Consider the following 26,851-nt stretch of genomic DNA (forward strand, 5'->3'; position numbering starts at 1 on the left):
TTACATTCAAAACCAAACATCCTCCTGTGATTGAGCAGGGCTTCTCCATGGACATCATGAGACACAAGGATGCTGTGGATCAGATCGTGAAAACAGGAGAGGCCATCATGAACAGTAAAGACCAGGAGGAAAAGCAAGCCTTGAAGGTAAAAAAGCACCACAACATCAGTTTATTGCAAGTGACACTCCACAAGAGTTTCCCTGTGCGGCTGTGAATGTGGTTGGGGCCTACATAATGGGCCGAATAGAAACTTACATCAACTAATGCTTGAACATCTATTTTTCCCTTGTCCCATATGAGCAGGCCAAAATCCAGGCCCTCCTGGAGAAGTACAGTGTTGTCAGTCAGCTGAACTCGGAGCGCTATCTGCAGCTAGAGCGAGCCCAGTCTCTGGCCAGCCAGTTCTGGGAGACCTATGAGGAGCTGTGGCCCTGGTTACAGGAGACCCGCACCAGCTTTAGCCAGCTGTCCAAACCCGCCATCGAGTATGAGGCCCTCAGACAGCAGCAGGAGGAGCTCCGGGTGAGGGACCTAAATCCTTCTCAACTAGCAGAGCTGTTGTTTTACTGGAAACATAAAGGGCCAGGAATTTTTCCTGACCACATTATTGTTGAAGTTGTAATTATTGTCTCTAGTCTCTACCGTTTGATTTCGTGTTATTGTTTGTGTAGCCAAATTGTTATAGGCCTACCATACGTGTTCTCTGACAATGTCATCCCCACCACAGCAAATGCGAGAGCTGATAGCAGAGCACAAACCCCATATTGACAAGATGAACAAGACAGGCCCCCAGCTCCTGGAGCTGAGCCCAGTGGAGGGGGTCCACATCAGGGAGAAGTACACAGCCACTGACCTACTTTACGCCCAGCTCAAGGAGGATGTCAAACAGAGAGCCGCCACTCTGGATGAGGCCACCTCCAAATCCACTCAGGTGACAATGACACACCCACTTTTGTTGTGATAATTTCATAGCCGCTTTAGTTGATCTGCCTCCTTTTTGTTCTCATTTACTCACCTCTTCAACATAGTGTATTTCACTTATCCTTATTTTTCCCATATCGGTTTTCTGATTCTTTGATGACTTTATTTGGATAAATGACACCCAGACCAAAGAGCTGAGGCCCATTGGCACAATGATAGCTGCCTAGCTGCACTAATGTCAAGTCAATTTAGTGGACATGAGCTGTAGAGTTTGAAACAACTTATTGTTTATGTGAAGGATGCACCAGCATTTGAGTTTGGTCGTAAGATGGCTTATGTTGTTTCACTTAGTGCATTTGAGTGGGGATAAGTGTGTTTTAAAAAGGGTTTGGGATGTGTCCCATAGTGGGATTGTTTGATGACCTGCCAAAATGGCATCGCTCTAATGAAAACTGAAGCTAAAACGGCATGATAAAACTCCTTATCATGTTCCTGCCTCAAAGCTGAAAGGAAACATTATTCATATCCTTCCTTTGAAAACAGGACAAAAATACTCATGGTAAAAACAGGGCATGTCTGGTTCCAACTTTGAATGGGTTTCACCTGCAGAGTTATGTTTATCGGGTTGCATTTGTGGGGCCTATACTAAACTGTGGCCCTGCTGTTTAATTGCATGTCGATTGATTATTATGACAATTGATCTGATTTGCACTCTGAGAATAGATTTCAGTTGGAAGCCTGTCAAGGAGGAGCATGTAATGATCAGTGTTCTATTAGTAGTTTACAGCTTGTAGTCTCTTAAACCTCAATTAAAACGGTTTGATTTGTTCTATTTTCATACATCAGTTCTCATTACATGCTGTATATTGCTCCTTTAGTTTGCAGAACACTTTGAGTTACAGTAGCAATTTGCACGTGTCCATTGTTAATGTACAGAACTAAAACTTTGTATGTGAAACTTTGTATGTAATGTGAAAGCTTTGTTTTATGTAAGAAAATATAAAAGTACTTCAGAGATTTTGTTGGATCAGATCTAGATGTCTAGATGACCCAATAAGTCAGTTTGACCATCTATCTGCCCTCTCTGCCCTCAGTTCCATGACAAGATTGACCCCATGCTGGAGTCCTTGGAGCGGATTGTTGAGCGGCTGCGTCAGCCTCCCTCCATCTCTGTGGAGGTGGACAAGATCAGGGAGCAGATCACAGAGAACAAGGTTGTTACCATGGACCTGGAGAAACTACAGCCCTCTTATGAGACTCTGAAGCAGCGAGGCGAGGAGATGATTGCACGCTCAGAGGGGGCTGACAAGGACATATCTGCCAAAGGTAATGTCCGTGTCCCTCCTTGTCCATCATTGGGAAATGTTTTTAGCAGTGCTATTTTGTATGGTGTTTGGACCAACTGTACGTAATATTCACTCTGCATAGGGTTATGGTTAGGGTTGTTGAGGTGTGTGTATTCAGACAGTTCTCTCTGTGTTTCTCTCAGCTGTGCAAGACAAGCTGGACCAGATGGTGTTCATCTGGAATGACATCCAGGCCTTGCTGGAAGAGAGGGAGGCCAAGCTGCTGGATGTGATGGACCTGGCAGACAAGTTCTGGTGTGACCACTGTGCCCTCATCGTCACCATCAAAGACACCCAGGACCTACTGAGAGAGCTGGAGGAGCCTGGGGTGGACCCCTCGGTGGTCAAACAGCAGCAGGAGGCTCTGGAGGTCAGAGAACCACACCTCATAATAGATTTGTCTGGTGGATTTGTATTTGCCATTGTATATGCATATGAAGACATAAGTCTAGTCAGTTGTGTTTAATTTTTGCTCTGCTTAACAAAGTGTCTTTAAAATGTCCTTTTAAATATGACTGTGAGGGTTTCACACAAAGTGGTGCCATGGATGGTATTATCCCTGATACTCACGCTGTGTAGTTTAAGTGAGTTGACCTTGCATTAACCTTTAGATACTACTCTGAATTCATAATTGGTCTTCTCTCACAGGGGTTCAAAGAGGAGATTGACGCGCTTCAGGAGGAGCTCGATGTGGTCCGGAACCTGGGGGCGGAGCTTATGGCTGCCTGTGGGGAACCAGATAAGCCTGTAATAAAGAAGAGTATTGATGAGGTAATCAATGACATCACCTTAAAAGAGCATGTTAAAAAGGGACAAGATCCCTCAAGTAGCCTACTCTAGACAAAGTCAAGCTTTTTTTTTCAAATGGAGGACAATTCACTTGCATCTTATTGAATTTCATATGGATGTTTGTTCAGCTGGTTAGTTAACATCACATCATATTATGGTTTAATTTTGTCCCGAATAATCAATATTAGCTTTGCTACCCAATGTGATGTAACATTGAAACGTTCTATATAGTCTCAGAGCACATACAGGTATGCAATTTTGTCTAATTGGCACTAACTGCTGTGATGGACCTCATTGTGTGAACCTGTGTTGTGTTTCTCAGGTGAACTCAGCGTGGGAGACCCTGAACAAGTCGTGGAAGGAGAGGGTGGACAGACTGGATGAGGCCATGCAGGCTGCTGTACAGTTTCAGGATGGCCTACAGGTACTGTACTGTTCATTATATTGATATTGAATGTTTCATCATACTCTTCAGTAGCTGCTGTCACTGAACACCCTGACAAACATTTAGCAGTTTGAGGTATTGGAGGGAAGGAGTCATTGGGAGATGAATATCATTCTTTGCATGTAATGTACAAGTTAGGTGTTTGAGGTTTCATTAGTCATTGTGTTATGATTCACTCTACCTCCCCTGCCCTTTATTCATAGGAAAAAGAGAGTCACTCACAAGCACTTATAACATGTCCATGTTTTTGGTTATGTTTTAGTCTTCTGATCAATACAAAATGGCCCTATTAATCAAAGTAATCTGAATGTACTTGGCGCCTAATGTGGCAATTTAGCATTGTGGCCACTTAACGCCTCTCACACAGAATCAAGGGTTTCAGTGTTTACAGTGGTTGTAATGGGAGATGATACAGTGTTAGCTTTAGAAGTGCAAATGAAATATTTAGCTATATTTGGATTGCACTACTTTATGTGTTTTGTTTATATTGGCTGTAAGTTGTTTACAGTGCAATGTGTGGTCCCTGAACATTTTTAATTAAGTGATTTTAAGAGGTTTGAATATAGACTGTTGGTTGAAGTTGACTAATTTTGGAACCATTTCACAACTCTCATAGACATGAATAAGTAAAGGTCTGTCTCTATTTCGCTTTGAGTTTCTTCTGCAATATTGACAGTTTGGATTTACATAAGAACAGTTGGTGGATTAAGTGATACAGATGATAATGAATGTGAAATCTGTGTCTTTGTAAAGCTAGCATTGTATTTTCCCAGTGACAATAGCCTCTTCTCCTCATCCATAGGGAATGTTTGACTGGGTGGACATTGTGGAGAGCAAACTGGATTCAATGTCACCTGTGGGCACAGACCTGGAGACTGTAAAGCAGCAGATTGAAGAACTCAAGGTATTGTATGTCTACAGTTGTAGACAAAACATTCTATGTTTGAGAAATGTTAGACTCTGACCCATTCCCACATTTATTTCTCATCAAAACATGATGAATATGTTTTCTCTTGCTTCAGTATAACAATATAAACCAGCATCACACACCTAATACCAGCTGTGTTTATGCTCTATGCTCAGTTTAGGCCCTCCATTCATTGAACTGTAGTGTTAACAATGTAAATAATACTTTACAGAGCATTACATAGACGTGTACAGTATTTGCATCTCTCCTTTGATTCACAAGACAAACAAAGGTATTGTCTGTCTGTAAAAGGAAAAGCTTATTGTGAGAGACAGGTAGGGTCAATGTTTTGTTTCTGCCACCAAATCATAGCCATTATGCAACTCTATTGACTAGTTGCTTTTACAATGCTTGGTGTGTGTGTGTGTGTGTGTGTGTGTGTGTCAGGAGTTCAAAGGCGAGGCGTACCAGCTGCAGATAGAGATGGAGCGCCTGAACCACCAGGCGGGCCTGCTGCTGAAGAAGGTGACGGAGGAGATGGACCGCTTGGCCATTCAGGAGCCCATGACCGAGCTCAAGATGCTTTGGGGCAACCTGGATGAGAAGATAATCAACAGACAGGTCAGCCAGGGCTACCTGTATGGGTGCTTTATTGATTACAGGACCATATCTTAACTTGATTATGGGACCATCACTTAACATGACCATAGATTGTACTAGTAGTTAGTACAAACAGTACTAACTACTGTTTGTTAGTACTGTAAATGATCCATCGCAGCATTTGTAGCTACCCGTCATCCAGTTTAAACTTTTTTTTTTAGAAGACAATGTATACAGCATCTCTAAGTAGTGCCTTTTTCCACTCCCTTTTAAAAAAAGGCTGATAACAGTGACATGATGAGTGTTTTCATGTGACTTGTATTGTAGCTAACTTGAGTCTGACCGGGTTTATGTTCTGTAGCACAAACTAGAGGGAGCACTGTTGGCCCTGGGGCAGTTCCAGCATGCACTGGACGAGCTTCTGGCCTGGATGACCCACACAGAGGACCTGCTCAATGAGAAGAGGAAGGCTGGAGGAGACCCCAAAGCCATCGAGATAGAACTTGCCAAGCACCATGTATGACAGACCTCTTTTTTAATCTTAATCTTAGTGTTACTACATCAGCTTCTGTTTTATGCAGCAAACAGGAATAAGCAGAGCATCGTGATGTGACATTTTCATGACCTCCCTGTCCTGACCTCCTTAACCTCGGGATTAGATAACATCAACAACAGACATCAAACCCCATCATGCATACAGTACACAAATACACACACAGCACTATCAAGCATTCACAGAAAGCTATATTACAATACAAATACACATACAAATCTGTGCAGACCACAGTTCTCAAGTTCATGTGATCCATTTCTCTACAAAGCTGCTATAACTTTTAATCCATCTGACACGTTAATGCTTGTGTGCTTTGAGCCATCCTCAGTGGAAAATGGGAGTTATGTTTAGCCTGTCTGGTAAAGGACCACCATGCTGGCCAGCAGATTTATGTATTGACATTGAGTATTGACATTTCTAAACTTATGGGCAGTAAGAGTTTAGTGGATTATATGTGTGCGGAAGATATCCATTAGAATGGATTGACAGTCACACACACTTAGTATAGACACTGGAAAAAGACATTAGACAAGAATATTGAGGGTAAAGGGATTGGAAAATGTATGTCTAGCTAAGTGACAACCCCACCATTATCTGCTCCTCTGTTCGAGCCATTGACCTAGCTTTTCACCATCTCTGGACCTTCATCTCATCTCCCCAGGTCCTTTCGAATGATGTGTTGGCCCATAAGGCGACAGTGGAGGCCGTCAACAAGGCAGGCAGTGACCTGGTGGAGTCCACCTCTGGGGAAGAGGCCTCTGGGCTGCAGAGCAAACTGGAGAATCTCAGCCAGCGCTGGAAGACTATCCGGGAGAAGACTGAGCAGAGGAGGCACCAACTGGACAGTGCTCTGCTCCAGGTATGTGCTATAATACCTCCACAACACCCCACCCCACCCAGATCTCAGCTATCTATCTTCAGCCTCACCCAACAGCTTGGCGGAATATCTTAACCGAGGCTATGATTAATACTCCTCTCCCCAGGAGTGTAAGAATGTTGTATCTCAAAATCATAAAGATGCTTTTAGAGAAGTTGGAAGAGAGGTGCCTAAGCCCCTCCCCCTCTTCATTCCTATCTCAGCTCTTGGTGCCTCTATTCATAACTTTGACATTTTGGGGAATGCTTTCATGTGAACGTGTTGTAAAGAATGAAAATGACCTGTGGATATGTATTTGTATTAGAAGAATTTTAAAAGGGTGGTTATCAAATAAATATCTGTTATTATATGAACGGTTTTATGGCCAAGAATCAGGAATGTTTTACAAAAAGTAGTGGAAAGTGAACCCATATAAAAGAGCTGTGTATGGTCTTGATTAAAAAAGGTTTGCCCAAAATGATCATGTCCATTCCAAGAATGGTGCTCAGTAAACCTGCAAATCTCTGTTAATATAATTTTATAGACAAACATGGATTTATGTAGATGTGAAAACTTGAGAGTAGAAAATTATTTTGTTATTATAGCCTGGTTTGAAGTGGGAACATTTCAGTCAATTACACATGAAAATGTTTACTGATTAGACCGTTTCCAGGTTTATTGTTCATTGTTCACACTGTAAAATCCATATACTCACACTGTAGAAAGTCCAAATACAACTATATTTGGACATTAAATGTATGTAAGGAATTAATATCTCAGACATTCCACTTTTCCCCCTCCATTAAGTTCCAAACAATGACTGTATGAACCCTATTGTCCTGAGTTAGGCTGTATTGTGTTGTAGGCCCAAGGTTTCCATGGCGAAATTGAAGATATGCAGCAATGGCTGAAAGACACAGAACGTCAGCTGTTAGCATCAAAGGCTGTGGGAGGCTTACCAGACACGGCCCGGGAGCAGCTTAACGCCCATCTGGTATGTATTTAACAATATGAAAGGCCTCATACAGATGGTAGGCTTGTAAGGGCCTGGCTCTGCCTTGTCTGTATTCTATCTGAAGTGTGAAAATTAAATTACATTGCAAAATACACAAGTGTTTCTTCTGAAAGATTAATTAAAAACTAAAAGTGTTTCAAATTGATTAAGCGTCGCCTGAGCACAATGAATGTTGGGAGACAAGCTACTGTGTTTGTTTTTGTTTGGGTGTCTCCTGATTGGATACCCTCAGACACTGTTAACTTTCCCCCAGGGATCACCATTAGCAGCATATTATGGGAACAAAAACAGAGATTGTTTGGAAATTATAATATTATCAAACTTGCTACATCACATTTGAAGGTTTGACAGCGTGTGTGAAAATTCTTGGCTGTGTGTTCTCTCACTGCTCTAATTCTTTCACCATTTATGGACTTGATTTGAATGATATGTGCTCACTAAACAACGTGGTAAAGAAGTCAGTTACAAAGTAAGGCACAGTAAAAAAAATAAAAAAATATAATGAAAAAGATATGCCTAATTGACAAATTTAATTTAGTTCAACAAGTTGACATTTTCGCATTATAAGTATAGAGTGTTGTTATTTGACAAATTGTACAGTATAACAACATTATTATATAATTAATATAACATCACACTTGTTTAATCAGTCCCTCATATTGTCCCCCTGCAGGAGCTGTGCTCTACATTTGAGGCCAGGGAGGAGCTGCACCAGCAGTTGATGCACAAGGGTCAACAGCTGCTCACCATGACCCCTGCGGGTCAGGACAGCAACACGGAGCAGGACCTCAGGAACCTGCAGGAGAAGTGGGAGGCAGTGCAGGCCAAGGTGGCTGAGAGAAAGGTAGGGAATAGGGAGTACTACTATTATGATGATGGAGTAGCATGTGGCTTACATCCGCCAAAGTGGTCTGAACATATCAGCTAGTGATTCAGGATTTGGGGTTGAGATCCCAAGTGAGATGTTGCTGTCCCTGCACTTGTGCACTCATGTATATACAAGCCTTTAATCTGAGTGTTGATAATTAATGGTGAAAAGCAGAGAGGGTTGGAAGCAGATGTAGGATGTACATTAGATCACCACTGGGAAATGTGAGTCAGCACGGAACAAAGTGTTCTTGCCTTTGAACCTGACACACCACTGTAGTCATAGGCACATGACAAGTTGTAAGGGATGTAAAGGAAATACTGGAGTTGGCTGAGAAAGTGATCCAAACCCAAGTCCCTTAATCTGCTACAATCTAGTGTACTCTACTTCTCAACAAGTACAGTAACCTCTGGGTTATGAGATTGTGTAAAGGTAGCACACTTCAGTCACAATTATAGGTACACTGTGTTGAGGAAAAGACAGTACTGTTAGACTTACTGTACATTAGGGGAGTATGCCACAGCCTTTCATATTGTAGAGCTTTGTAGGTTGGCAGCTGTTGTTAAATGACAAAGAACAGAGCTCATGACCCATCAGGTCTATGATAGGGTAAACTCATGAACAGGACCAAGAAGAATAAGATAAATAACTGCTCTTTCCATTCTGTTTTATACCAACACACCTAAACTATCAGTGTTCAAATCAGAGTTGTTATCAGGATGAACTAATCAGACCTCATATTATCAGTTACAGGGTCAAATGACACTCAATTCAGGAATCTACCCCAAGGTGTGAAAACCAGTTTAAAATTCCACTGTAGGGTAATGCATGACAAGAGAGATGCAATCCCATAAGTACAGTTACTCAACTTCAAAGTGAGACAGGTCCTTTGTCTGAATGTGCTCACAATGGCCATTTGGGGCCATTTTGTTAGCGAGGTCAAGGAAAAGTTACAAGGAAAATAAGGATTCTAGGCAATCTGAACACAGCCTTGTCCGCTTGTGGCTTGTCCGCCTTCAATATCATTATCTCATTGTATAATGTGTTGAGGATGTTTACATTGGCCTTCACTTTTGCTTTCCTGGCTGTATCAGTAAGGACCTTTTCTGTTGGTTTGACCACTCTAAATACATTTGTTAGATTCAACCACAGGCTTATTATTCAAACCTTTTTGAAGTTCCTCCTCACCACGAGGTTCTATCTGGAGATGCAGACTTCCTCTGTCTAAACATAGGTCATGTTTGGATCATGTATGATCAACTGATGCTGTGTGTGTGTGTGTGTGTGTGTGTGTCTGGGTGTGTGTGTGTCTCTGTGTCTCTGGGTGTGTGTGTGTGTGTGTATGTGTGTGTGTGTGTGTGTGTGTGTGTGTGTGTGTGTGTGTGTGTGTGTGTGTGTGTGTGTGTGTGTGTGTGTGTGCGTGTCTGTGTGTGTGTGTGTGTGTGTGTGTGTGTGTGTGTGTGTGTGTGTGTGCGTGTCTGTGTGTGTCTGTGGGTGAGTGTGTGTACAGAGAGAGTGTTGCTCAATATTTTTGTTTTGTCTCTGCAGGTGAAACTGGAGGAGGCCTTTGCTTTGGCCACGGACTTCCATAACTCTTTGCAGGACTTCATCAATTGGCTGACCCAAGCTGAACAGACTCTTACTATGGCCTCTCCTGCCTCCCTCATAATGGAGACCATCATGTTCCAGATCGACGAGCACAAGGTATGTGTGTGTTAAGACATTCATAATATATTCAGTAGATATAGATGCTTGATGAATTATTCTGATGATGGGAATAGAGTTTCTGTATTAGTTAAATGCATAGGATTGTACAGAAAATTAAAGCTTTTTCCTTTCCATGTAACTTTTCCTTGACCTCCCTCATAGACTTTTGTCTGCATGAGCTCACAATGTCCCCACTCGATGTTTTATTATAATCTCATCCCCTTAGGAATTTTAGTAACCTGTTTCATTCTCTGCTGTGTGTTGGCAGGTGTTTGTCACTGAGGTGAACTCCCACAGGGAGCAGATCATTGAGCTGGACAAAACAGGCACACACCTGAAGTACTTCAGCCAGAAGCAGGATGTGGTCCTGATTAAGAACCTGCTGATCAGTGTGCAGGGCCGCTGGGAGAAGGTGGTGCAGAGATCTGTGGAGAGGGGACGTATGCTGGACGATGCCAGAAAGAGGGCTAAACAGGTACCATATTACTGGGCCACTAGGCTTGTGCCGGTATCAGAGTTCTCAAACCGGTATACCTGCTAGACCTGTAATACCTTCCATAAAGTTTCAAAAGTGGAACCTTTGTGCCTGTGCACAAGCTGAATCTATTGATTTTATCAAAAGTAATTGAGGTAATATTCTGTCATGCGCTTTGCAGTTAATGTTGAATTATGTTTTGAAAAGCTGTTTTTACCTACATAGAATCAGAGTTCTAATATACCATTCCGCATAGGAATAACCTCTACGTGGCTAAGGTTCACTAACTGGCTACACACATTGTCTGGATTGCGTGATTCTGTCTGTGTTATTAGAATTCAAAATGTTGCCATACTGGGGTAGTGAACACACCTCACTCATTGCATATGTCATTTTATTAATTTAATAAATGTTGGCTCCACCTCTTGGCAGGTGTAATGGCAAAATAACGTTAGGGACGGTGCAGCAGGAATTATACTGGTGTAAGCTTGTACACTGTATGCTACTGTACCAGTAATACCAATAATACCTTCCACTGACCCAACCCACAGTTAGTTAGTAGGGTTCATTTTGGATTATGTCAAATAATAAAACAAAATAGACTTAAGTAGACGAGACAATTTGTCACCGCCATTATGGTGCTTATTATCCTTGGAAAACTGGAAGTTTTACAGTACGTTTGTCTTACATTTTAATTCCAAAGGCTTATCAAAGAGTTTTCATTAGTATGGCTATCACTTTTCTTGGCCCCGAAATATACTCATCTGAACATAGAACAATAAATCAAGTGAAATCATATATCACACAATGAGCTTTACTCTATACTCATTTCCTGGTCTTCCCCAGTTCCATGAAACCTGGAACAAGCTGACGGAATGGTTGGACGAGTCGGAGAAGGCTTTGGACTCAGAGCTGGAAATAGCCAACGATCCTGACAAGATCAAGATGCAATTGGCTCAGCACAAGGTGACCGAACCATGTCTAATTCTTCTCCTCAGGGAAAAAAAAGAAGGAACGACAATGAAAGAGTTGGCAGGATTCCTCTGATAGCCAGGCTTAAATGGAGTAGTTTAATTTATCACACAAAAGCATCTGCAGCGCCGTAGTCATTCATTAGAGATGTGAATTACAAATCCAGCTGCTCTCCAAACCACATCGTTTTGTGCTTTTTATAGCTTTATGTGCAAAGAGAAGTGCATTACTATTTTTTTTATCAGTAAAAGCTATTTTGAGGAATTATACTAGAGCCTACTGTATACAGTATGCACTAGTGCCCACTTTAGTGCTCAAGACTACCCAGTGTTCTGTTGTTGTCCTTGCACTGTTGTGAGAGCAGCTTTTGCTAATCCCATCATAATCTCTGGATGTACATAATGTATTAGGGACATCCCTGATTTTGAATACTTTTAATCCATGTGGATGAAAGACGTTTGAATTTTGACCCCGTCTTAGCTATAACACAGTGTATTCTTGATGAACAAATGGGCTGAAAGTATGACCATGGTCAAATTGCTTACAGTTCAAGCGCAGATATGGCTCTGTTTGCTGTCTAGCTGTCTAGTCTAAACAGAACTAAATAGTGACCATGTTTCCATATGGGCTTCCACAGGAGTTCCAGAAAGCTCTGGGGAGCAAACACTCAGTGTATGACACCACTAGCCGCACTGGACGTGCCCTAAAGGACAAGACCTCACTGCAGGATGACAACCAGAAGCTGGATGACATGCTGAGTGAACTGCGTGACAAGTGGGACACTGTCTGTGGCAAGTCAGTTGAGAGGTAAGGGGACACATTGACACATGGCTGTGATGGACATTATTGTATTCCCTGTCATCTAATGTTGATGATGATGCTTTTTGAAACCGTTGGCCTCATGCAGGTCTTTGATCGACTATTACACCATAATTCCCCTCAAAACAAAGAAAGCAATAGTATATTTCTTACAGTCAAAGCTCAATATCTACAGTATTTTACTAATGATTTACATTTTATTTCAGGCAAAACAAGCTTGAGGAAGCTCTGTTATTCTCTGGTCAATTTACGGATGCTCTGCAGGCCCTCATCGACTGGCTGTATAAAATAGAGCCTCAGCTGGCTGAGGACCAACCAGTACATGGAGACATAGACCTGGTCCTCAACCTGATTGACAGTCACAAGGTAGCATACTTTACATTCAGTTTATACTGTGCACGTCCACCTATGCACTATACTACATCAGCCAGAACTGTGAGCATAACTTGCTAGCACCACCATGTGATTAATCATCTCTAATTCTCAAACATGTTTCTCTTTATGTAACCTGAAAGGAGTTGAATTATATCAATGTTCAGATACTGTACTGTACATGGCTTTGCTGTTCTCAATGCTCATCTTATTTTTTTTCTCATTCCTTCCTGTGGCTCCTGGCTAAAACATATTAAACATGATTATGGTCTGAGAGCGGTCATTCATTTCAACTAGCCATTTGTTGGAAATCATGATATGTGACAAAACGCTGGTTTGAATTAGCTGAGACAAAAGATTGTTAGGCTCAGTGAGATGGTTCCTGGCAGGATATCTGAGTCACTGTGCTGAAGTAGGCTAGATCTGCAGTCAGAGCTGCAGTTTAGTCACCCTCCATATGTGGCCTTCAAAGTCATCCAGATGACTTCATGGGGGTTCAAAAGTCAACTGCTCAAAGTGAATTTTTCTGGCACAAGGTTAGCAGTGCTGGATCGGTTTCAACCCTGTCATAATCTATTAATACCAATTTTTCACAGTCAGTGTTGATTTGAGCTGATTTGTTTTGGATATCTGATAACCTCGCAAAGGGAATAGGGCTACATGAATGTTAATGTGTCTAACCTGAATTTAATTTATCATGGGTACAGCAGTAACATTTTAGCAGTAAGGAAAAATCTATGATGTTGTGTTTTGATAGTCTGTAAAGAGCTGTATATCCAGTATTGATGGTTTCCAGTAATGAAAAAATGTGTGTGTGTGTGTGTGTGTGTGTGTGTGTGTGTGTGTGTGTGTGTGTGTGTGTGTGTGTGTGTGTGTGCGTGCGTGCGTGTGTGTGTGTGTCTCATCTGTTCTTCCTCTGACCTGTGGCGTAGGTGTTCCAGAAGGAGTTGGGGAAGAGGACAGGGAGCGTCCAGGCACTGAAACGCTCAGCCAAGGATCTGATTGAGAGCAGCCATGACGACTCCTCCTGGGTCAAGGCTCAGATGCAGGAGTTGAGCACTCGCTGGGAGACTGTGTGTGCCCTCTCAGTGTCCAAACAAACCAGGCTGGAGCAGGCACTGTGTCAGGTAGGACCCGAAACCACCCTCTTTCTCTACCAACCATTAAAGAGATAGTTCACTCTTTCTGAAGTTTAAAGCGGGAGATGCCATTCATAACTATCCAATGGATTTACAAATGATGGATGAACAGACAACACCCTAAATTAGGGTAAAACTTTAAAAAGAGTGAACTATTCCTTTAATGCAAACCAATGGCATAAGGACCTGAAATGTAGAGGAATGCTAAGGAAGACATGTGTCTGAACCTCTCTGGTCTCCTGGCTGCAGGCTGAGGAGTTCCACTCCACAGTCCATATCCTGCTTGAGTGGCTGGCCGAGGCTGAGCAGAGTCTGCGTTTCCATGGCACCCTGCCTGATGACGAGGAGGCCCTCCGTGCTCTTATTGAGCAGCACAAGGCAAGTGGAGTTTGACATTCAACATAATCCTCCTATTGAACATCTACAGAGAGTATTGTTGTTCAACAATGCTGATTATGCAATATCCTGTTCACTTACATGCACAAAGTATTTCATAGGCAGAAGCAGTATGATTATGTGTAACATTGTTTGGACGACCTCAGATATCCACCCTCTAATGTTGAATTAAGAGGCTAGCTTTTAGCTATTTCATCTTATAGAAAGGCTTTAATTAAGATTAGAGTGAGGGTTACGGTTAGGGTTAGAGTTAGGGTTAGGGAGTAATAATGGGCTTGCATGCAGTACTTTAGGATGGGTCTTCATTGGCTATTTTCATTGTAAACAAGCTACCTAGCTCAAATATATGGCAGTCAACGGCTGATATTTACAGAGAATGTGTGTATGTTCCTTTCCTGACTATCATTTCTGTCTGAGGTAAACTAAATAACATGGTGTAGACCGTTAAAACGCAGCTATCGTTGACAGTCTCTGCACCTCTACCATGCATGCCAGTAAAGCAGAAATGCCATACATGGGTTTTAGGTTCTGATTTGCTATTCTATGCCAAAGACTTGCACAATATTGAATTTTCGTCAGGCATGATCTCATTGAATTGAAAATTGTTTCTCTTGGCTTCACATATCATTATACATTATTCATTTGCACATGATTGGACATTGACTTAACAGAGAAATGTCTAGTTGGCTGCTAAGATTTCTTTTTATGTCTGTTTTGCTGCAAACATTGTCAATTGCTAATGGAAACCATTCTCGTTTGAAGGAGTTCATGAAGAAACTTGAGGAAAAGAGAGTGGGTCTGAACAAAGCAACCAGTATGGGGGAGGCTATCTTGACCATCTGCCATCCAGACTCTATCACAACCATCAAACACTGGAACACAATCATTAAAGCCCGGTTTGAGGAGGTCAGTTCCCAGTTACATGCCTGTCTGCTCTGCAGCCAAGGGTAGCCAAGGGTTTAGAGCCTATATCATGGCAACGCCATGTCAGCCCTGAAATATCACTGACACAACTCCAATGCCAGTTGTAGTACTACAATAGCTTCTCACTGACTGTCTTTTCAGAAGTAAATTGAAAGGAATGTTGTAGTTAATGGTTCTTAATCAGCTCAGTAAGAGTAATATGGCCCTATCTTTGTTTCAGTAAATCAAGTGTAAAGTGTTGAATGAGAATCATGATGTAAATGTTGTTTTGCTATGTCAGGTCCAGGCTTGGGCCAGGCAGCATCAGCAACGTCTGGCTGGTGCCCTCAGTGAGCTGCTGGCCACTCAGGAGCTGCTGGAGGGACTGCTGGGCTGGCTGCAGTGGGCAGAGACTACCCTCAATGAGAAGGACCAGGAGGCCCTGCCTCAGGAGTTAGAGGAGGTCAAAGCTCTCATAGCCCAACACCAGGTACTGTATGGCGACTGCTCTGACTGAGAGCTTTGGAGTATGACCCTTGGTTCTATGATGCCATGGAAGTTATAAAGGGTAGTTTTAAGTATTACTTAGTTACAGTTCATATCCATATACACTCACTGAGAACTTTATTAGGAACACCTGTACACCTTCTCATGGTGGAGGTGGTGTAATGGTGTGGGGAATGTTTTCTTGGCACACTTTGGGCCTGTTAATACCAATCAATTATCGCTTGAATGCCACAGCCTATTTGAGTATTGTTGCTGACCATGTGAGTCCCTTCAATGCCACAATTTACCCATCTTCTAATGGCTACTTCCAGGATGATAATGCACAATGTCACAAAGCAAAAGTAGTCTCCAACTGGTTTCATGAACATGACAATGAGTTCAGTGTTCTTCAGTGGCCTTCCCAGTCACCGGATCTGAATCCAATAAAACATCTTTGGGATGTGGTAGAACGGGAGTTTCACAGCTTGAAAGTGGACCTGAAAGATCTGTAGGAATTGCATGATGCAATCATGTCATCATGGACCAGAATCTCAAAGGAATGTTACCAACATCTTGTGGAATCAATACCACGAAGAATTAAAGCTGTTTTGAGAGCAAAGGGAGGCCCTACCCAGTATTAGTATAGTGTTCCTAATAAAGTGTTCAGTGAGTGTAGTTTACCAAGCTTACTGCATACTTTGATGTGAAGATTTAGTTCTGGGTTGAGTGGTTCAGTGGTTCTAGCAGCATGAGTTATGTGTGCCTGTGTGCTATTCTCACAGCCTTTGAAGCGGATATACTGTACAAACTAAAAACATGCTTTTTGTTCGGCTCTGCAGACGTTCATGGAGGAAATGACCAGGAAGCAACCAGATGTTGACAAGATCACCAAGACACACAAGAGAAAAGCTGCTGTTGAGGCCCCAATCCAGTCCCAGATCCCTATCCTGGAGAAAGGAAGAGCTGGAAGTACGTACCCCAAAAGACCCCTAAAGGCCCTGACCTGAGCCATCTGGCCCAGCTTTGAGGCACTAGAAAATGACACAACATCCTCACACACTGTGCTTTATGTCCCCAGAATTATATCATGTCAACATAATTTTTGGCACAAAAAAATTATGTTATGTACAGTACAATGGAAAAAACATTATCACTAAACAGGATTCAACTTGTTTTTCACCTTCAGGGAAACGTTCTCCCACACAAGGCATGTACCCGTCAGCTGCACAGGCACCCATTGAGACTAAGAACCCACGGGTCAACCTGTTGGTCAGCAAGTGGCAGCAGGTGTGGTTACTGGCCTTGGACAGGAGGAGGAAACTCAACGATGCCTTGGACAGACTGGAGGAGGTAAATCACAACATTTAAACCCAAGTTGCAGCAGCTTCATGTTGAGTACTTTATCCGCTCTATCGAGACATACAAAAATGAGTTGTAAAACATTATCTTCAGTATAATATATAATGTACTTTGAATTTTCAGCTAAAGGAATTTGCCAACTTTGACTTTGATGTGTGGCGTAAGCGCTACATGCGCTGGATGAACCATAAGAAGTCACGTGTCATGGACTTCTTCCGCCGCATTGACAAGGACCAGGATGGCAAGGTCACCAGACAGGAGTTCATTGAGGGCATCCTCTCCTCCAGTAGGTCTCTCTCAAGTCTGGTTAATACAGTTGGAATGTCATGTTACAGTATGTATCTCGGTGAATGCTTACCTTTATCCTCTATTCCACATCCCAGAATTCCCGACAAGTCGCCTTGAGATGAGCGCAGTTGCAGACATATTTGACCGAGATGGCGATGGCTACATCGACTATTACGAGTTTGTGGCTGCCCTTCATCCCAACAAAGATGCTTACAAACCACTCACAGATGCAGACAAAATTGAAGATGAGGTACTATAACTTGACATGAAGATTAGGTCATAAACTCTGTAAGCTCATATATGAAATGTAGAGCAAATGATGCCTAAATATTGTGTTTCCTTTTATAGGTTACACGCCAAGTCGCGAAATGCAAGTGTCCTAAACGATTCCAAGTTGAGCAAATTGGCGCAAACAAATACAGGGTAAGATTATTTTACTCATGTCCATCTACTGTTGCATTATGTCATGTCAGGGTTTCTCATGTCTCAGGGCAATATATATATTTTAATAATCCTAGTAAATCCCAAACCTACATTACCATATTTGTGTATTTACCAAGATTATATTGTACATGTGTATATTGTACGTGAAAAAACGTTCCAATTGAGAAACTAATGTGTCTTTACATTGTTCCTCCCATACCCAGTTCTACCTTGGAAACCAGGTACATATGAAAGGCTTCTTCTTTTTTCTCTATGATGTGGTTCTGTACCTAATCAAGACTTATGTCCTTTTTGTTTAACATGTCTGTTTATTCAATTAACACCTTCGGCCCAGACTCTTCACTGATTTAATCAGAATGCTAGTCAGAAGTGGACACACTACAATAATGCTCTCAGACTTGATTCTGAAAAGGCTCACTTTGAGTCCTATTTATTAGTCCATCATAGCAGCTGTGCAGGTAGTTCCACCAGCGTGAATATTTCAGATATTGGATTTGGTTTGGCTGCTGTGGGAAAGCAGCTGGTGCAGGTACAGGCCAATTGATGAAATAGCCTAATAGGATGGCCTGTGTAGGTTATTTCCCTCTTTAGCTGATACCAAGTAGGGCCATGTGCTATAAATGAACTGTAACAAGCCCTGGCACTGGAATGTAAATATAATGAACTTAAAGTGGCAGTAAAGTAATAATATTCTTTTTTCTTTTTCTTTTTAAATAGAAGACCAAATCTAAACCAAACCAAAAAAAGTACAGAAAGCAGTGAAATGTTGGTGTTTTATAGTAAAATGCTATTTCCTATATGTCTTAGTTGCGTTTCTGGTTTTGAGTTTCAAATATCAAATGAATCGTGTTTTTTAACCCCAATACCATTCCAATACATGTTTTTACTATCTGGTCATATGCATTAAATTAACTGTCGGGCATTTTTTGAATATAAAGCTTAATGTGTCTGTTGCTTCTCTTGTCAGTGTCCTGGGAATGACATAATTAAATAATGGCTGACATGTATTTTATTCAACAAACATTATTTATGTATTTTCTTTCAAAACTGGGCAACCCCTGTCATTGTTAGAGACACCTTGCTTGTTTTTATTTATGAGTTAATTAAGTTCTAATGTGCTTTGAACATAGAATTGCATGTTGCAATCCAGGATTCATAACTCATATGTAGTCATGTGCCACATGCTTGTTGGATATAGAGTGGTGATGGGAGGTGTCGTGAGGGGGAGAATCTACAAGGGTTAAGGGGAAACTTTTTTCCACAATTGTACAGTATGTGTCTTATGCACCAGTTTGTATTCATTTATTTCAACACATCAACTGAATCGATTCTTTTAACAGTTTGGTCTGGTTCACTGCTTACATGACCCCTTAATCGCCGATGAGACAATAGCAAACAGGGAAAATCAAAATCTATGCCCCAACCTTCACGTTGCAGTTTTGGAAAGCTGTATTCTGGTAAATTGTCGTTCTTAAGATGTTGTTGTGAATCTTTTTTCTCCAGATCATTCTCCAAAAAATCATCACTTTTACTGTACTTGATCACAAAATTCACCTATGGCATTAAATCATTATGGGAATCATATAGTACGAAGTTTGATGAATTTAAGTCAGATTTTATAATAGGCACTTTCTGGATCATCAGTGTGTGGTCATGTTTAAGTGTAACACTGTGATTGGCTAGAGAGATGATAACCCATCCCATGTTGTTTCTCAGTGTCTCATTGGAGTTTAGCTGCATTGGTTCTGCATCAGTATCAGTGCATCCTATATGAATTTGGTGGTCTGTAGTAGTAGAAAGTGCAACATTGTCGGTTCGCAGGAGAGTTCTGTTTGTTTGTATGTTTGTTCGATTGATGTGTTATGTTGTGAAGACATTGGACAGAAAGCATGAGGCTGTGCTTGTTGTGTTGTAAATTCTGTTAACACATGGCCATATCCAACTGGCTGACTTCTCTTGCATATCATCTCATAAAGCTTGGCTGCTCACCTTTCATATATCAGCTTATTGGAATAGCTTGTTGGAAAGCTTTGCAAGATACATCATGCAAGCATGCCTTTGTTTTATAAATCAAGGCTCTTGTTTTGTGTCTTAGTAAATAGTTGTTTTATAGCTCTTCCCACGGTAGGGATAGACCACAATACCATAGTGCACTCTAGTGGTTGGATATCCTCTCTTCAGTGTACTACAGCCTTTTATTGTTCGTAATATAGTGAGGAAAATAAGCTGACTAGTGCAATAATATAAGAAAACAAGATTACCTCACCAACTGCTATTTGAAATGAATGAAACCTTCTGTAAGTAATTATTCACAAGTTTAAGTCAGTAATGATAACATTTACCTGAACTCTTTATAATTACGGCTTCATTACAGAGTTAAGTCGGCCCTTTGAGGGTTCAGGTAAAGTGTTAACCACCCAACCTCTATTCCAAATCAATTCATCACAGTTTAAAGTCACAAAGAAATCACACTATTTCCAAAGATGAATGCACATACAAACACACTCTGAGAAGGATAAACCAGTTGGATTGACCCTTCATTTGTGTCTTTGAGAATGAAGCATTGATGTTGTTGTCATGTCAAAATCACTTGGCTTAGCTGAGCAACAGGAAAAGAAAACCAGCCAGCCCATTAAGAGAGAATTATGTGACCGCTGATCTAGTCATCTCGTCAAGTTAAATCACACATTTGTATCACAACACATTGCACCACTGTACTGCATGTGGTTGAAACTTAAGCAATGAGGCACAACCATATCGAAGGAGAAATCAATGTAAAGTATCTCCAAATGTGGCGCCTGGTTTCTGGTGTTGCACAGCTTCAAGCCTGGTTCAGTGTGTTGTACCGCTCCCTGCCTCACCTCCCTTTCTGTGGTCCTACCTCCACTGCAGTTTGGAGACTCTCAGCAGCTGCGCCTGGTGCGGATCCTGCGGAGCACCGTCATGGTACGTGTGGGAGGGGGCTGGATGGCCCTGGATGAATTCCTGGTGAAGAATGACCCGTGTCGAGGTAAGGCACCAGTCTAGACATGGGAGGTGAAATATTAAAATAGATTATTCTAAGATAGTGAAATCACTTGATTTGTTAATAGTGGTTCATAGAATTATTTGCACCTGATAGTTTCATCATATTCTTTGTTACACATGTGGTGTAACAGTTTCTGATAAAAGGATAAGAAATGGCTAGATATTTCTAAGTAGGGTATCTCCTTTTAGGGCCTTTTTAGAGGCTGAATCTTGCATCGTATCTAAGTCTGGATGTGTGGGTGAATGTTGCTCTTGCTTAGAATGTCAGATCCTACTGTCATGCTTCCTGGTTGGCTGGTTATGAAAGCTTGTTGACCTCTTTTTACCTTCCTCTATCTATGTATTTCTATTCTTCTGCTAAACATTCCTACTGCTTCCTTTGTGACAAGAACCCTATATCATTTTTTCTAGTTCATCACCACGGAAGTAAAATGTTGCGCTCGGAATCAAACTCTTCAATTACTCAGTCTCCTATAGGTTGGCAACTCTCACACTATCTCACCATGCTCCATGAACCCAGTGGTATGTGTGTCTGCATCTCCGTGTGTGTGTGTGTGTGGGTTGGTGGGTGTGTACAGAATGGCGTGGTCATCGTGAACAGCATTCCCATAAACCAACTCCACTCACACTCTCCTGTCATTCAGCAGTCTGTGGGTTTCAAGCATGCAGTTCTTTCTCAGATTCACATCACCTGATTACCTGCAGACCAATAGCTGCTTTCTTTCAGCATGTATCCAGTGGCTCTGTGCACCAATTCTTTTGCAGTGTTTTTTTCAAGTTTGCTTGACAATAAAGTTTGCTTCAGATTCACAATTGGACAATAGTTCCCAAGTCTGGTTTGATTAGAGAGAAAAAAAAGGCAGCTAGCAATTATAGTTTTTCTGTTTTTACTATATTTTTGTTTTGGGGGAGGAGATGCCACAGGTAGGGGTTTCTATGTACAGAGTAAGTCCATTGGGGATTGAACACTCTGTTCATATGAAGCTTTTATTAGCTTATATGAGAGTCTATTACTCTCACTACATTTACGAATTATACTTTTTGTTTTCGGTGAGTTTGACAGCTTGGCTTAGTGATGTGAAACTGCATGTCCTTCATCACATTGTTATTTGCACAATAGTCCAATCACAATTTATAGACAATGACCTGTATTCATTTCAAGTGGTCTGCTTTACTCCAAAGCAGGTACTCATCCTCCATTTACCCCTCTGAAATGAATGTGGTTGTCCTATAGAGTAACAAGCATGTTTATGGTACATGACTCATATTTAAAAATGTCCCCAGCTAAAGGCAGGACAAACATGGAGCTGCGAGAGAAGTTCATTCTCCCAGAGGGCACCACTCAGGTGATGGCAAGCTTCCGCTATAGAGGTCGAAGGTCACGGCCATCATCAAGGGCTGCCTCTCCAAACAGGTCAAACTCCAGCCATAGCTGTCCAGCCCAGCATAATAACCCAGCGATGACCAGTACACCCAGCAAGGTAAGAGATGGCCAGGTTCTGTGTGGTATAGCTGTTGAGTATACTCCTCTTCTTCCACAACAAATACAGACAATATTGGGTAATTGTATGTGAAGTAATTGCACCTGGAAACATCAACGACTACAACAGTACCGTCTTCCTTCAGACAAGAGGGAGTGTTAGTTTGTCCACCATGTTCCACATGCTCCCAACCATATCAATGTTACCACATCTGTTTTTGTTGTTTTTGTTATGATTTTAGTTGTCTGTCAAAATGTGATCATCCTTTTGTTTTGTGTTGCCATTTTGTTGTTCTCTGCCCCCATGTAGTCTTCCTATGCTCCTTGTAGTTTTTGATTTGAATCCCTGTGTGTTTTTGATTTGCCATTGTTCCCCAGACTCCCCAACACATAACCCGCAATTATGATAAACCATGGCTGACAAACAGCAAACCCTCCACTCCTCTTAAATCATCAGACTCCTTTGAAAGCCAAGGTTCATCCTCAGAGGTATAGTGAATAAACATGATCTGGAACGCTTCCAAGCTCTGACCTAACAACTGCCTCCTACTGTACCATCCAACTGAAATCCATAAAGTCTGAGACAAGGAATTGACTTCTGATTTTCCATTATTGGATATGTGATAAGTAGGATATCACCTACTGGTCACCCCTCTCACAGTCCTGCTGCTGTATTCAATGATGCAAATATATAGTAGATCACATGTTAAATGTGATTTATGGGAGTGCAAGAGCTGTATCTGTAGATTTCAGTTGGGTTATAGCATCAGTGCTTTACTAACCTGTACTAGATCTCTCTTGACTGACAAACCTTTCTTCCTCATTCTCTAACTCCGCTCAGAAACAAACTTTTGCATGTTTAACTGTTCATCCTGTGTACAGGTTTAGGTTTTTCCTTGAAAATACTACAGCTTTTAATTCAAAGCAATAACTCCCTACATCAGAAGACCCTGGGATTTGAAGATTTCATCAGAATGCCACATTATATCAAGCTAATTTTAGTAGACGCTGAAAGGGGAGGCAATAAAAGAACATGTGAACAATATTTTAAAAACAAAGTCAAACTACATAATTATGTGTATTGCCATTTTGTAACTAATAGTTTGTAAACCTGTTGCTGTGAGTGATGCTATGATATCGCTAGAATCCCAATAACAAAACTTTTCAAAATGGAAAGTAAAATGCGTAGACCCCCGTTGATCCATTATGAAAGTTCCAATGAATGCTCTGTCTTTTATAGGGAACACCGATCCAAGGCAGCAAATTGCGGCTTCCTGGATACTTGTCAGGAAAAGGATTTCAGTGTGGAGAGGAAGGAACCTTGATCAATGCTGCTGTAATGAAAGCAAGGGGTCAGGCCATAGGTGAGAAAAACACCCCTATCAAAATGCAGTTACTCATGGGAGACATTTTCCAAATACAGAAGAAATATACAATTGTACATGAACTGTTAAGAGGGCAGGACATTTCACTTTATTCCCCTCAATGTTTTCCACTCAGTGTACAGCAAGTGTAGCCGCCTGCTCTGGCTGGATGTCTTTTCAATAACACCTCAAATGAAAATTGTAATGACAATTACAGTCTGAAATGTCAGTCACTGAAATAGGCAGTAACAATACCTCAATATTTTTCCCAGAATCAAGAAAGACCTCCAGCCGACCTGGAAGTAAAGCAGGCAGCCGGGGCAGCAGTCGGAGGGGAAGCGACGCCTCTGACTTTGACATCTCAGATATCCAATCGGTATGCTCAGACATGTCAGAAACGGTGGGCGACTCCAGCCGTGCAACACCCCGCTCTGCATCCCGCCAACACGGAGGCAAGCCATCCAAAATTCCCACTCCTCAGAGAAGATCGACCCCTACGAGTAAACTGGCCAAGGCCTCCAAGAGATAGTCAGGGGACTTGCAACAACCAGAGGAGCCAGTTGGCCTCACACACAGTGGCCCCTGAGGCTCCACAAGAGATAAGGAGACTGGAGACATATGAACTGACACTAGAGACTGCATATGTGTTGATTATTTAAAGTGTTGCGAAGATGTAAAATATTCTGTTGAGAGAAAAAATGGTTTAATATTAAGTGAGAATGGAATGTCAATGGCCTTGTGTATTTGTCTTAATGTATTTTATTTTATGTGAATAATGTCAGATTATTATGATTATTTTATTTTATTGATGCTAAACCTGAATAGGTTCTGAAAATCAAAAGAAAAAAAACATGGAAAAGACTACATTGTAAACTAACAATTTTACACACTAATGAATGGTAACATACAGCATAGTGCTGTGAGAGAGTTCCTGAATGTACTGTAACTTCTGTAAGCTGACATGCGTGTGACAGACGGTGCGTCACGATACACTGTGGGGCACCTCAATTATCTATCTATTTAAAGTGCAATGTTATACTGCCAAAATGCATTTAAAGGGCAATACAATATACTGTACCACATAGTAAACACTTCAAATATCTTCTGAAATTACTGTTGAAGGCAAGATCACGCGGAAACCCCTTAATATCCAGGCTTTGAAGTCCTATTCTTTATTAGCACCTGCAGTTACTGTTTTGTTTGGTCAAATTTACAGCACTGACCTTGAACAGGTGTCCCACCTGGGCCCTGCGTAGACATTCTTTAGTGCATTCATGTCAGTGTACATGTATGGTTAATTTTGCTAGAGTGGAAAGGATTACTGTAACCTTTTTGTAATAAATATGCTTGCTGAAAGCTACCATGGGATACTGAGATGGACCACTGATTTGTCTGTTCCCTTGTGTATCTACTTACAGTATGTGTGTGTGTCTTGTCTGTAAAACCACCAGAGTAGGATGGAGACAAAGAGAGACAGATAGGATTTAGCCTCATAGGGATCATGGATATGGAGAGCATAGAGTCATGCTGTCATCATCTAAGTGTAAGCAGGCATCATTGGCTCCATTTTCTTTTGTAGAAATCCTTTAGTGTAATGTACTTTCCTGTGTGGCAATTCAAAATGTTCTTGTCACTAGACTATAGTGGTGGCTTTGTACATTTTTACAGTGTAAGGGTGAGTCTTGCTTCATTTGCACTGAGAAGAAATAAATAGTTGTTGTAGTGGTCCCTTTGATCTCTGACATATATCTAAACAAAAATAAAAATAAATGGTCCCATTGCAATTCGATTAGCTCCTTTATATATTTTTAAATTAGAATAGCAATATATTGAAGCAATCTCAACCCCAATTTAGTTCACCACGGCCCCGTAGCATCATGCCCAAATCCAGTGCAGGTTAATGACGTTCAGCGCCTCTAATTCTCTGCACGGAATGTTTGCAGAACACATCTCGTGCGTATCTGCGACATACTGCATCTTTCTCTCAGTGAGAATCAAGACAGTGACTTATTGTCCTTGGAAAACGGTCACTTATTCTAAATAGTTTAATGCTTTATTTGTCAGCAGAATGATTCAGTGTTCTAAGCCTATATCAACATAGGCTTAACTTAAAAATAATAATATGTGAACTGTAAACAATCTAGAAAATCAAAAAGAAAAAAATAAGAAGAATTGCTGATGATTAAGCTTGGCGCAAATACATTGCTGCCACAATTAAGTTAATTAATCTTTATTTTCTAACAATTTTGTCAATGAATTTAGTCTCTCTTCTCGTTTGGACCTGACATTTATAGAAAATCCTTTGCAGTGAAACTTATTAGTGGAAATAACGGACCTATGGGAGAGGGCAGATCCCCTGGGGACCAAAGGTGGAGTGGAGCTCAAGGGTCAGGTTCTCCTGAGGCCTGGGATATTTAGTTACTATTAGTTTGAATGGTTCTCCTGTTCAATTCAAAGTGTGGCCTAGGGATGGCACTTTAAAATTTGCTATATCCTCACTGCGGAAACTGTAAAGGAACTGTCTGCAGTCCACCTCGGGGCCCTCTTTTTCAGGAATATGTAAGTGATTTTTAAACTTTTCTACATTCTGTCACATATTTAGACATCAGGGGTAATCTTAACCTCAGGTATAACCCCATTATGTATTGTGGACATGGATAATTTATTGTGGATATGATTAGCGTCTAGTTATTATTTGTATTTGTCAAATAAGAATAGCTCTGTCATAGGCTTATAATTTAGCTCAATTCTCAAAATGTACAGCTACCTTGAAACAGGTTCATAACGAAATAAGCCTAACATATGTTTCCATATCTTGTTCAGTTCATTGTTCATAGATGTTTGTCATAAGAATACATCTTGATATGATTCAGTGTTAGATTGTCACCCTTAAATTTCTCACTGAATACAAGAAAGATGATATAAGAAAGACTATTGTTGAGCTTCCTATGTAGATCACCCGATAATACCATGCTAAAGATATTCAATTAGAGGAAGATTGGACTGACATTATAGAATTTGTTGCAATGCTTCAGTCTTTTTATGTTTTTCTATAGGCTAATATATACATTGTGGTTGTTTGGTTATATCTTCGGTCTACGCATCAACAATTCTCTCAGAATCAAAGTGTTGCTTTTCTGTGATTCATCTTATTGATTGAATGGTTGATTTATTGATTGATTAACTATGGTAGTTTCTTCTGTGTTTTATAATATTTTTAATTAGGTTAACATATTTAACATATTTTGATATTTGAAATTGACAAAGTATTGATACATTTTGCAGGCACATATAATCCCTGACTATTACAATTTTGAAA

At 41.1% G+C, this 26,851-nt stretch overlaps 1 protein-coding gene across 1 annotated transcript in view; it reads left to right on the forward strand.

Moving 5' to 3' along the window:
• dst (dystonin) overlaps positions 1-24,898 on the forward strand; it is a gene marked incomplete at its 5' end in the record, with an annotated part of 123,027 nt that extends 98,129 nt beyond the window's left edge. The window contains 35 exons of the mRNA XM_083694576.1: positions 39-146; positions 305-523; positions 729-932; positions 2,017-2,248; positions 2,412-2,638; positions 2,917-3,039; positions 3,380-3,481; positions 4,305-4,406; positions 4,857-5,030; positions 5,371-5,526; positions 6,224-6,421; positions 7,284-7,412; positions 8,107-8,277; positions 9,850-10,005; positions 10,277-10,483; positions 11,330-11,449; positions 12,093-12,262; positions 12,481-12,640; positions 13,579-13,773; positions 14,035-14,163; positions 14,944-15,087; positions 15,386-15,574; positions 16,410-16,539; positions 16,757-16,920; positions 17,053-17,215; positions 17,313-17,467; positions 17,566-17,640; positions 17,865-17,882; positions 19,002-19,118; positions 20,554-20,671; positions 21,100-21,210; positions 21,973-22,169; positions 22,547-22,657; positions 23,409-23,532; positions 23,805-24,898. Of these exons, the coding sequence (XP_083550702.1) occupies positions 39-146; positions 305-523; positions 729-932; positions 2,017-2,248; positions 2,412-2,638; positions 2,917-3,039; positions 3,380-3,481; positions 4,305-4,406; positions 4,857-5,030; positions 5,371-5,526; positions 6,224-6,421; positions 7,284-7,412; positions 8,107-8,277; positions 9,850-10,005; positions 10,277-10,483; positions 11,330-11,449; positions 12,093-12,262; positions 12,481-12,640; positions 13,579-13,773; positions 14,035-14,163; positions 14,944-15,087; positions 15,386-15,574; positions 16,410-16,539; positions 16,757-16,920; positions 17,053-17,215; positions 17,313-17,467; positions 17,566-17,640; positions 17,865-17,882; positions 19,002-19,118; positions 20,554-20,671; positions 21,100-21,210; positions 21,973-22,169; positions 22,547-22,657; positions 23,409-23,532; positions 23,805-24,061 (5,355 nt within the window). The 3' untranslated portion in view covers positions 24,062-24,898. The remainder of the gene's footprint in view (positions 1-38; positions 147-304; positions 524-728; positions 933-2,016; positions 2,249-2,411; positions 2,639-2,916; positions 3,040-3,379; positions 3,482-4,304; positions 4,407-4,856; positions 5,031-5,370; positions 5,527-6,223; positions 6,422-7,283; positions 7,413-8,106; positions 8,278-9,849; positions 10,006-10,276; positions 10,484-11,329; positions 11,450-12,092; positions 12,263-12,480; positions 12,641-13,578; positions 13,774-14,034; positions 14,164-14,943; positions 15,088-15,385; positions 15,575-16,409; positions 16,540-16,756; positions 16,921-17,052; positions 17,216-17,312; positions 17,468-17,565; positions 17,641-17,864; positions 17,883-19,001; positions 19,119-20,553; positions 20,672-21,099; positions 21,211-21,972; positions 22,170-22,546; positions 22,658-23,408; positions 23,533-23,804) is intronic.
• Between the last annotated feature and the right edge of the window lie 1,953 nt (positions 24,899-26,851).

This window comes from Argentina silus (assembly GCF_951799395.1).
Source record: "Argentina silus genome assembly, chromosome: X".
NCBI lineage: Eukaryota > Metazoa > Chordata > Actinopteri > Argentiniformes > Argentinidae > Argentina > Argentina silus.